We start from the raw sequence: 12,476 nt of genomic DNA on the forward strand, positions 1-12,476 counted from the left end.
TAGGGAGAAGCATGAAGGGGAGATAAATTTCCAAAACAACCAAAGTACTAAGTTACAGCATATTTGGTATTGAAATGTATTACTTTCAAATATCGTAAAACTTTGAGAAAGCCGTATTACACAGTAATTTTATTTTTCTTCTTTAAAAAAATGCTTCTTGTTTGTTGGTAAAAGAATATGAAAATTGTAGATAACTTTTTAAAAATAATGTTTTCTCATTCAATGTTTAAAGGAAGAAATATTTTGTTTCTGAGCACAAGTTCTAATCAGAGTTCTGCTAATATTTGGGTAAATTAAACCATAGTATAATTACCTTAATTTATAAATAATCATACTTCTACTATTTCCTTTCCAAAAGAAACATGCTGTAGCAAAATTAGGAACTAACCAGGTGCTTTTGGTGCCTGTTGGGGCTCCCTTGTGGGCTGTCCCTTCCTCTGTGGAAGCCCTGGCCCTCCCTCTACCCAGCATTGAACAACTTCCTCCAAAGCCTTCTCAAAGGACAGGCACATGTTCACGATCTCCCCTTCTCTTCTCTCTTCTTCCTCTCTCCTCTTTTCTTCTCCGCACCATTTCCACCCAGACTGGATCTGGTCACTTATTACACTCAAAGTTGTACACCCTGATGGCTACAGCTGGCCATCTGTGGTTACTGGTGCTCGTCAGCACTGCATGGGCGGGCATAAACTTGCTTAACCACTTTCGAGCATCAGTCATCCCAACAGGGTGACTCTTCATAGAGCTGATATCAGTAACAAAGGTTTTGCTTGATCAGACTTCTTGCAATATATTTATCACGAACCCTTGAGGGCAAAGAGATAAATTAGGCAATGTTCATGCTGTTCATTTTTCTAGAAAGGCCCTGTTTTACCTTTAATGCTCTTTTACAATGAATGTTTTCTTTGCCCCTAGAGAGACATTGAAAAGGAAGGCTAGTGGAAGCAGTTGTGCCAGCCCTGTTACTAGTCCAAGTTCAAAGAGGGATGCCCACTTCTGTGCGGTCTGCAGCGATTATGCATCGGGATATCACTATGGAGTCTGGTCGTGTGAAGGATGTAAGGCCTTTTTTAAAAGAAGCATTCAAGGTACAAGGGTATTGTTAGCTGCTTCTTTAGTTTTCCACTTTTGCTTTTAAACAAGTTTTCAGATGACCTGGCAGAAATTTCACCTTTGGCCTGCTTTGTACACAGAGTACTTGATGAGCAGTTCAGAGGATCATGTGTGTTTGCGGGTGGGGTGGATTGTTTCAGGTGTAGAGTACTTTATCTTTCATTGCAGCTCTCTACCCCAGAACCCAAATGGGTCTCACCCCATCATCACCCATCGCCGTCTTCTTGGGAGAAGACGTCTACCTACAACCCTTGTGAAGATAAAGCTTGCAAAAAAATGTGTGCTCATTAGGAACTGCAAAGATTGTTTCTTCCTTTGTCTTATGTTTAATATCTGGCATAAGTAACAGTCATGATGGTGGGCTGGCTCCTGAGGAAGAGAGAATAAACATGTTTTATGGAAATGATCAGAAGTCAGTAGTTCAACTCCAGTGGTCTTTGAGAATCTATCTAGAGGCATGTCTTGCCCTGAACTAGTGGAACCTCCTTCACAATCCCGTTTCCTGGTCTGGGTTTAGACTATTTCCCTACCCTTCTCCAAATTTCTGCTGGGCTGGGTTTTTGTTTGTTTGTTTGTTTTAGTGGCCTTTTTAATCAATTTCAAACTGTGCACACCTGGTTTCAAGGCCAGTCAGCCCCTTACCACACATGTCCTTGCTGGCCCTAATTTGCTGAAGGCACTTTCCTGCTTACTCGTGCTTTTGGCTGTCTCTCTGCCCCTTCACCCCTCCCTCGGCAGCCCTACTCCCAGGCAGTGTCCTATGTTCCCATCTCAGAGTTCCCTTCCCTTTTCTGCCAAGGCCTCAGTGCCTTGTTCTTATCCAGTTGAGGAAAGCAACCTTAAAGCAATTCATAGTGTGCAAGTGGCAATCGACAATTTACTGAGTTAATTCACCCAATGATAACTCTAGATTAAGAGAGCATTTTACCTCGAGCAGAGAAGCTGATGTAATCCAGAGGGAGGTGAGGGGTAGAATGTTGGTAGATAAGGAATCACCTTCCTCTGAGTCCCCTGAAATTCACCCTTCATAGATGACCACCTGTTTATCCTGGACCCTCCACTTAGCCACTCTCTGTGGCTATACTTCCCAGCCTGTTTGCTCATCTGTAAAATGGAGATACAGAGTTGTTCTAAAAAGGAAATGAGGTTGCTTATGTGAAAATATTTGGTCAGTTATAAACAACCTGCAAATTCAAGTTATTCTAGTTTTTCTTTTAACTCTTCTGTTTTCAGTTCAGATATCAACGTCTTTTCTTTCTTCCTTGTATTTCTCTTCTAATCCTAATCTCATTTAAACCCTCCTCCTCCAAAATCTTCATAGTTAGGTGGATGAGGGCCCTCTGCCATTTCCAAACTTTTCTTACAGAAAGGAAAAACAGCACAGATAAAGGAAGCTGATGTCATCAAATATTATCAAAACATAAATCATGGTTGCTTATTTTTGCTTTTACATACACAGAGCTTTTCATTCTATGTTTAACATATTCAGTGCTTAAAATTTTTTGTTTATGATCATTGTACTAGTAGATTATAAGGCCAAGTCCAGTTTCCTGCGATATATGATAAGAACAATTCAGATTTTCTGAAATTCAGAACCAAACTCTTGATATGATGACAATTCTCTATCTTGTTGAGGTTCTAGAATTTTATCTCCTAAGGAAATTTTGACCCAAAACAACTAACTACATCCTTTAAAAAGAGAATTCTTCTTATTTGCTGTTTGGGAAAAATCTCTGCATGGAATATCTTTCATGATACTTCATGAACCCTGAGACTGTAGCTGAAAACAATAAAAAGTAAGTTTCCTATGCTTTCCCCATGTCATTCTTTCCTACTGCATCAGCAGAGGAACTGCTGGGAAAGGGAAAAGGAATGTCATATCCTAAAAGTGCAAATGGGAAAGAGTTAGTGCTCTTACAATTGCTTCATGCCTAAATGATTATTTCTTAGGACTCTTCATATTTTTGGTGCCCTCTGGTATAAATGCATTGCAATAACTGAAAATGGCTACTCAATTTTTTTGGTATGTTGAATGAAATAAGAATCAAATATATTTTCATAAATTGTCAATTTTGTCCACATTGTTTTATTGAATAAATCCATTTTCATTGTTTTTTTTTTGAATATAGGAGCTTAATTTTTTGTTTGAGATATAATTTACATACAGTAAAATTCCCCTATTTTATTTTTATAGTTTTATGAATTTTGAAAATACATGTAGTCATGTAACCACCACCATAATTAAGATATGGAGCATTACTATAACCCCAAAATATTCCTTCATGCCCATTGCAGCCAATTTCACCCCAACCTCCCAGGCTCTGGTGACTCTTGATCTATTTTCTGTCCCTATAGTTTTGCCTTTTCTAGAATGTCATATAATTGAATCATAAAGTATGTAACCATTTATGTATGGTTTCTTTCACTTATCATGATGCTTTTAAGACTTATCTGTGTTGTTGGATGCATTAGTAGTTCATTCCTTTTTGTTACTAATATTCCAGTAGGTGTACCCCATTTTGTTTATTTGTTCATTTGAGTTGTTTCTAGTTTTGTGCTATTTTAAGTAAAACTGCTATGAACATTTATGCATATCTCTCAGTGTAGACATCTTTTTATTTCTTTTGGGTAAATATCTATGAGTAAAATGGCTGGTTGTATGATAAGCTAATGTATGTTTAGCTTATAAGAAACTAACAAACTGTTTTCCAAAGTGGTCGAACCATTTTGCATTCTCAACAGCAGTGTATGAGAGTTCCAGTTGCTCCATGTCCTTATCAAAACTTGATATTATCAGTCTTTTAAAGTTTAGCCATTCCATTTATATTGGTATGTAGTTCTATCTCACTGTGGTTTTATTTTGCATTTTCTGATTACTGACGATTTTGAGCATCTTTTCTTGTGTTCATCAATTTTTTTCTATGTATATGATATATATTAAGTTCTATATAAACTACTGTTTAGTCTGACTGTTCTGTTGATCTATCTCTTCATTCCTGTATAAGTACCACATTATTTTAAGTATTATAGTTTTATAGTGAAGTTTAATGCATGCCAGTATAAATTCCTCCTATTTTAAAAATGTCTTGGCTATTTTCTCATGTTTATTTGTCCACAGGAACATTAAAATAACTTTATTAAGTGGCCTCACATCCTTAATGTTAAGAAAAGTGGATATTTTATTAAACCTAAGAATTATTTTGGAAGGAAGCTCTGTAATAGTCTTCACATCAAGAAACACGTTGACTCCATCTATTTAGGTCTTTTACATCTCTTATAAAATTTTGTTATTTTTTTGATATGTATTTGGCCCATTTCTTCATGTTATTTCCGTAAATTTCATCCTTCTGGCTACTTATTTTATATCCACATATAATAGTAATGTTACTACTATATGCTACTATGCACTTTCATTTTGGTATTTATAATAACCTTTTATCATTGTCATTTGAAAGTTAAAATCCATCTGACTGCTGCTCGTGAATCTTCAACTCTTTGTTTCTTAAGACATTATAGGCTAAGCTTTAAATGGGAAGCTGTAGCAGCCCATAGGTTGTGTAAAATATTCTTGCCTTCAAGGCATATATTCCATTACTTGGGACTTATTTGGTCTTGAACTCAAGAAGGGTATCCTGAGGGAAGAAACCACAAGGTAGATGCTTGCTATTGAAGTATAAGAGTGCAAGGGAGGGTATGGGTAATAATTGCTCTGTTTTTTTCTTTTTCTTTTTTTTTTTAAGAGCTACATTATTTTATTTAAAAAAATGTGTTTATTTATTGGCTGCATTGGGTCTTTGTTGCTGTGTGTGGGCTTTCTCTAGTTGTGACGAGTGGGGGCTGCTCTTTGTTGTGGTGCACGAGCTTCTCATTGCTGTGGCTTCTCTCTGTTTTGGATCACAGGGCTCTAGGCACGCAGGCTTCAGCAGTTGTGGCACGCGGGCTCAGCAGTTGTGGCACGTGGGCTCAGTAGTTGTGGTGCACGGGCTTAGTTGCTCCATGGCATGTGAGATCTTCCTGGACCAGGGCTCGAACCTGTGTTCCCTGCATTGGCAGGAGGATTCTTAACTGCTGCACCACTAGGGAAGTCCCTAATTGCTCTGTTTTTAAAATAAGAAAACCAGGAGGCTGAGCTGATATTAAACTCAGGTCTTCTGATTTCAAGTCCAGTGCTGTCTCTTCCCTCCATGCAGTTGGATATGAATGATAATACACATTCAGACAGACTCAGTAATTTTGCAGAGAACAAAGATAACCTTTTATGTTCTGTATTATAAAAAGTATATTTTCCTATAAAGTTTTATATCTTAACTAAAAGAATTAGGTTCATATTTTGCCTTTAATTTTGCTTTGAACTTTTCTCTTAGTTCTGTTAGTGTGGAGTAGCAGACTGTTGCATGGAACAAGAAAGCCATTTTAATACATGGGGCGTTTGGTGCAGTTCAAAGATGACTTTTTTTCTTTTTGCCAGAAATGAAGTGAATTACCATGACCTTCTTGCATAAGACATTTTCTAGGCTATTTTATTGAGCGTGTTCATACTATTGTGCTTTCTGATCCTTTTTTAAAAGTAAAATGATCTTTTACAATAAACTCTGAGAGAAAAATAAAAGCCAACCTCTACTTGTCCCTTAAATGCTTGTTGTTATGAACCTCATTATAAAACCAATAAGGATGACATCATGTATAGTTCTTAGAGGTTTTAGAAGATACTTAAAAGATTGCTCCTGCTATGGAATGTACTGTGGGATTACATTTATCTTCTAAGTATAAAGCATTCTATTCTAAAGTACAATAGAAAGTTTCTGATTAGAAATACATTTTGGCTTTTAAAATTTATTTTTGAATATTATAAGTGAGGATAAAAGCAATAACAAGATAATTATCTGTTCCTTTAAATTTTTTTTATAGCACATCTTATATTACCACCTATTCTTGAGTGTGTATGGAACCTGTAAATATGATGATAGAGTCGCTCCCTTGGTTAGGTTACATTTTATGGCAAATGGTGTTGGGATAGTCTCTTGTGATTATGCTGTGATTATATAAGACTCCATCATAGCAGACTGGGGAGAGACTGGAAGTCAGAGAGATGTGCTCCTCCTGGCCTGGAAGAAAGCAAACATCATGTTGTGAACTGCTTCTGGGCAAGGAACTGCAGGTGCCTCTAGGAGCTGAGAGCAGTGTCCAGCCTATAACTAGCAAGAAAATGGGAATCTCGGTCCTACAACTGCAAGGAATTGATTCTGTCAACAACTTAAATGAGCTTGAAAGAGGACCCTGAGCTTCAGATGAGACCACAGCCCAGTCAATACGTTGGTTGCAGCCTTGTTGGGACCCTGAGTAGAGTAAGCTGTGTCTGCACTCTTTATTTGCAGAAACTATGAGATAATAAATTTGTTTGATTTTAAGCTTTTAAGTTTGTAGAAATTTATTATATGGCATGTAAAACTAAAACAATAACTTTAAGGAGATTATTGAACTGAGCTTAAGTGTTTTCATTTGTAAAATGGGGATTATAGCTCTTTATAAGGGAAGTTATAGGACTAAATGAAATGCTGATGAAAACTACCTGGAAATCAGTAGGAGATCAGGAATGTTGGTGTGTCAGGCTAGGAAGAAATTTATCTATAAGAGCATTTATCTAAAGAGCATTTTTAAAATGAGTCTCCAACTTACAGAAAATGTGCATATGCAATATAAAGAACCTTTTTTCCTGAAATCATGAGTTGCCAACATTATGCCCCATCACCTCTGAACACTTAACATGTATTCCAGTAGAGCCACAAGGGTCAAATTGGGAAATTAGCATTGATACATTATTACTATCTAATGTTTAGACTTGTTCCAGTTTTCCCAGTTGTCCTAACAGTGCCCTCTACAAAAGTCACTGGATCCTTTTGTATCCAGTTAAGAGGATCCAGCAAAAGGATCCAGTTTAGAATCACACTTTGCATTTAGTTGTTAGGTCTTTAGCCTTTCTCTCTCTGTCCAGAACAGTTCCTCAGTTGTTCCTTGGTTTTCATGATCTTGACAATTTGGAATCTTATAGGCCAGTTATTTTGCAGAATGCTCCTCACTGCGGGTTTGTGTGATGGTCCCTCATCGTTAGATTCAGCTTACACATTATTGGCAGGAATATCACAGAAATGATGCTATATTCTTGTGACTGGCTCCTTTCATGTAGTGCCTGATTTCAATTTGTCCCAATACTAGTGATGTACACTTTGAATATTCGGTTAAGGTGATGTCTGTGAGGCTGGTGACGTCCCTGCTCCCATGCTCTCTCGGGGGATAGAGTTAGGGAATATATTTATTCCAGTATATATAATTATTTATTTGGGTGTCCAAATTATCCCAGATTTGGCCAGTAGTGTTCCCTTAAACTGGCTTCTGTATCTTTTTTGACATGTGCCCCTAACTCTTTAGACACTTCTTTACTTCCTGACACAACAAGATGTTTCAGGCTTATCTTGTACTTTCCCTGCCCCAGTGGGATAAGCTGGAATAAACTGTTTCTCCAAGGTTCCCAGTTTCCTATGAGTGGAGAATGATATTCATAAACCAAGATCTGGGTGTTAGTTTACTCATTGCTGTTGGGATATCTCTGCTTCCAGTCTCTCTCAGAGTATAGAGTATTTACTCTAGTATATATATATATATATATATATATTATATATAATATATATACACACACACACACCCATATATAAAAGATATATAATGTATAAAATATATAAAATTTCATATTTATATTCAGTTTAGAAAAGAATTATAGAGCAACCTCCTGTGTGACTAGTGCTCAGGCCATGAAATAGGTTATCTCCAGAATCCCTCTGGGTGGTCCTTTCAGTTACAGCACCTTCTCCCCCTACAGAGGTAAGACAGTTCTAACTTCTGCCTTCCTTGCCATGTTTTTACCGCCTACGCATGTAACCCTAAAAAATATAGTTTTTTCTATTTTTGAACTTTATATAAATGGAATCCTCTCCTTTATGTTCTTTTGTGACTTGTTTTGTGACTTGCTCGTTTAATTTATCATTGAGATTCATCCATCTTCCACATTGAAATTATGGGCCATTATAGGTTTTATCATAAGAAGTTCAGGCCCTATTGAAAGACTCAATTAAGAAATAAAGGCACCTTAATACCCTGTTCACTTCCACTTTTTATATATTTTATTATAATTTCTGTTCCTTAAATCTCTCAGGTCTCTGTATTTATCTTCATCCTCCCTATCATTACCAATCCAGGCAGGCAGCCTCCTTTCTGGTTTGCACAGCAACAGTGGGTTCTTGCTTAGTCTCCTGGCCTTCATCAATTTTGCTGCCTGTAATCTATTTTCCATACAGCATCTGAAGTAATGCTTTTGGTGTTTTTATTTTTTGTTTTTCTTTGGCTGCGTTGGGTCTTCATTGCTGCACATGGGCTTTCTTTAGTTGTGGCGAGCAGGGGCTGCTCTTCGTTGCAGCGCGTGGGCTTCTCATTGCGGCTGCTTCTCTTGTTGCGGAGCACGGGCTCTAGGCGCATGGGCTTCAGTAGTTGCGGCACGTGGGCTCAGTAGTTGTGGCGTGTGGGCTTAGTTGCTCTGCAGCATGTGGGATCTTCCCAGACTAGGGATCGAACCCGTGTCCCCTGCATTGGCGGGCAGATTCTTAACCACTGCTCCACCAGGGAAGTCCCAGTGCTGCTTTTTGAAATGGAAATTTTCTTGTTTCTTCTTTACATAAAAGAAGTACCATTGTCTTAGTCAGATATTGCTATACAGCTCTATTTAGGCTGCAGATTACTACAGTGAGCATTATTTTTTTAGTTATGGGTCTATGAGTTGTTTAGGGTGGCTCTACTTCATAAGACTTGGCTCTGGGCTTTGGGTTGAGTCCTTGTCTGCACCACACGTCTCCACATTCTCCTTGGACCAGTGGCCGCCCTAGGCATTTTCTTCTCATGGGCACTCAAGAGGCCAAGCCAAACTTTTGGAGTATCACATCTACTTCCATACCATTGGCAAGTCCCACGGCCAAGCCCGACGTGAGTTGGTGAGGAGGTGTACTCTGCCTGCTGTAGTACACTGTAACGTCACAGGCTGAGGGAGGGAGTGAAGAATTAAGAACAATAATTTAACCCACCACAACCATTATCAAGTGGCAGTTCTTTCTGTCCTTGTTTGATGATTTCTATATTCTCTTATTGACCAGTTTAATTCTCTTATTTAGCTGTGAATTCCTATTAAAATATCATGTTAAATACCACAGAGGAATGTATGTAAAAGAGTACAGGCAGTTGACTTTGGTGACCTGATACAAGTGTTACTCTCAAGGAGTCCTGTGACTTGGAGCAAATCAATTTCAGGTGACTGTCTCACTTTCCATGCCTAGAGGAGACTGTTTCTAAATATATCTCTTGAGAATTCTAAGAACCTGCAGAGAATAACCTATTCAAAAAGGGTAGGATATTGAAATATTCTTAGGTTTCCTTTACTCACGAACAAGGCACTGATGAGGCTGAACTTGGTTTTTATACCTGTACCTGTGGTTAGGAAGATGTCTCCTGTCTCTCAGCTTGGTACCGTTAGTTGTGTTGTTGACCAGGAAGAGATTTAGCCAAAATATTATAACAATAAACTTCCTTTTTTTTTGTTTTTTTTGCTCTGCTGTAGGACATAATGATTATATTTGTCCAGCTACAAATCAGTGTACAATAGATAAGAACCGGCGTAAAAGCTGCCAGGCCTGCCGACTTCGGAAGTGCTATGAAGTCGGAATGGTGAAGTGTGGTGAGTGTTCCCTTCCCCTTCTGTGATATGTGGGACATGCTGAGAGCCATGTCAAACTGGGGACAGTTTGAGGACCTGGAGACATGTAGCCTGGATGAGAGGAAATTTCGAACGTGGTAATTATCTTCAGGTGTGTGTGTGCTGTCCCATTGCAGGGGTTTTGACTTATTCTCTAAAGCTGCAGAGGACAGAGCTGGGGTGAACAGGAGCAAGTTGTAAGGGGCAGATTTTGGCCCAATGTAGGGAAGAACTTTCTACAGTTCAAGTGGTCTGACCACAGAATAGGCTGCTGCATGAATTAGAGAACTCTAGCCACTGAGGTGCTCAAATGGGCTGGATGACCATTTGCCTGAGGCCTTGAAAAGTCTAAGGATGAAGTTCAGGTAAATGTTCACGGTTAAAGCTCTGACAAGAAAGTTGACTATCCTGTGGGCTACTTGGGATGACTCGTGCCTATCCCTCCATTAACTTTCTAGAAGTGGAAAAAATATGCATAGGAGTCAGAAACATGATAGACCTATGGAAAGCACATAGAGTATCGATTTTGTTCTAAGACAGTATGTGTGCATATATATGTGAACACACACATATACATACATGAAAAAACAGAGAAATGAGAACATTAGTATAACAACTGACGACAATACTTACACTCCACTCTCTCCACCTGGCTAACTTGATTCACTTGTTGTACATACTTGCTTGTTTATATACAGTCATATCAGCTCTGCCTGTACTTTTCTTATTCTTCTGCCAGCCAGTATTTTAGCAGTGGTTTGTTGTAATTTCTCTCTTTGTAACTATTTGAAAAATTAAAAAAAAAAATCCTCTCTCTTTTCTCCCTGACAGTCTCTTAGTAGCTCTGCCCCTTGAACATTCTCTGTTCCCTCCCATAGTTCAGAATTACAGCAGAAGTTCTCTTAATTTAACCACAGTTCTCTGGCTTCCTAAAATCACTTCTGTTCTCCATTTCCTCTGTAAAATATCCTGCCAATGCCCATGACCTCCCAGTGGGTATTGGTTACTTTCATAAACGCCACTTCAGTTATATCCTTATCAGTAACCAATGGGCTTCTTCCCAACCTGTTTCTACTCATTGTAATTGTTAAATCATATAATTTAATTAAACTTTATGCAAACATATGAAATATGAGTAGGAAAAGATAGTTGTTCCTGTGAAAGCTTTGAATAAAACTGTAAAGGACTAATAGCTATTGGGTTAGGTATGGGTGAGATTGGGGCAAAACCATTATACACCTATAAAGAGTCTGCATTCAGATTGCTTTAGGAGTGCCTAAGTTCTTGCTCTGTTTTAAAGAAGCTGAAACTGAAAATCCAGAGACAAGGTAACTTGTGATTAAATTGGCAGAGGTGCTTAAAGAGAAATCCTTGGCCCTCTGACCAAAGACTGCAAATAAATATGTCATGTTTTAAGTAAAACAATATTTTAAATTGTATGCTTTAAAGAAAAAAAGATTTCCAATTTAGCCTTAGGTTAGAAACGCTTTGAATGTACTAGAGTCTGTTAGTGGCTGTGGTTCTCCTGGTTTGGGACCAGGGCAGTAGCACATACACTCCAGCTGTAGGGGGCAGTGTATGCGGTGAGAAGGACAGGAGGACTGGACCCCCCCGCCCCGCCCCACATAAATGGAATCTCATTTTTTTGTCTCATTACTTCTTGCTAACGGTGACTATGCTTAAACGACCTAACCTTTCTGGCCCTCGGTTTCCTTATCTCTGAAACTGAGGTATCTGCTTCATTGAGTTTTGTGAGGAATAAAGACCTAACACGGTGCCTGGCGTTAAATTTTGCTTTTCCTTCCTTTCTCCCTTGTTGAAAGGCTCATATAAGTTAGGAGTTTCGATACAATACAGTTTCAGAAAGCAGAGTTCAGAGATGTTCCTGAATTTTTCCTGGAAAAGGTCATTGAATTTGACCAAAAAGTCACTCTATAGGGCTAAGAAAAAATATTTCATTATCTTAGATTACAGAAAGAATGAGATAGATTGACGTGCAAACAGATGGATATTTTGGCCCTTTACTGACCACGGGAAAAGACGATTAGGAGTGAATTTTCTTAACTGTGCCTCCCTCCTTTCCCAGCCCTCTTCTTGCCTGCCCTCCTGAGAAAACCCTTGGTCTAGATTCTCCCTTCTATCCAGTCTTAGAGGATTAGGCATTCTCCCTGCGTTCTGGATCCTCCTGCGTAATTCCACTTCCCCGTTTTATTCAGAAATCCTGTCCCTTTTGTCATCACCTTTTTCTTCTGCATTGCCAATCCTTTCTGCTGAGGTATTAATATGGTTGTTTAAATGGTAGGAGGGTACCCACCCAGACTAGCTTCAGGGACAAGGCTTCATTATAAGAATACAGTGAAATGCAAATAGGCAGGAAACCAATCTGAATAACTGTATACCTGATCTAGATCCCTGTGTTGGGACAATCGCTCAGCATCTTTCGGATGCCATCTCTTTATTCACCTGCTGTATAGACACTTGAAAGTGATTTGATAGGGAGGTGATATAAAATTGTTGTTAAAAGCACCAGCTCTGGATTCAGACCACTGATTGGTTTTAGATCCTGCTTCTGCTA

At 38.6% G+C, this 12,476-nt stretch overlaps 1 protein-coding gene across 1 annotated transcript in view; it reads left to right on the top strand.

The window, feature by feature from the left end:
• ESR2 (estrogen receptor 2) overlaps positions 1-12,476 on the top strand; it is an 83,949-nt gene that overhangs the window by 31,269 nt on the left and 40,204 nt on the right. Inside the window, exons 4-5 of the mRNA XM_082442703.1 lie at positions 913-1,085; positions 9,767-9,883. Coding sequence (XP_082298829.1) covers positions 913-1,085; positions 9,767-9,883 — 290 coding nt within the window. The remainder of the gene's footprint in view (positions 1-912; positions 1,086-9,766; positions 9,884-12,476) is intronic.

This window comes from Balaenoptera physalus (assembly GCF_965194825.1).
Source record: "Balaenoptera physalus genome assembly, chromosome: 2".
Taxonomy (NCBI): Eukaryota; Metazoa; Chordata; class Mammalia; order Artiodactyla; family Balaenopteridae; genus Balaenoptera; species Balaenoptera physalus.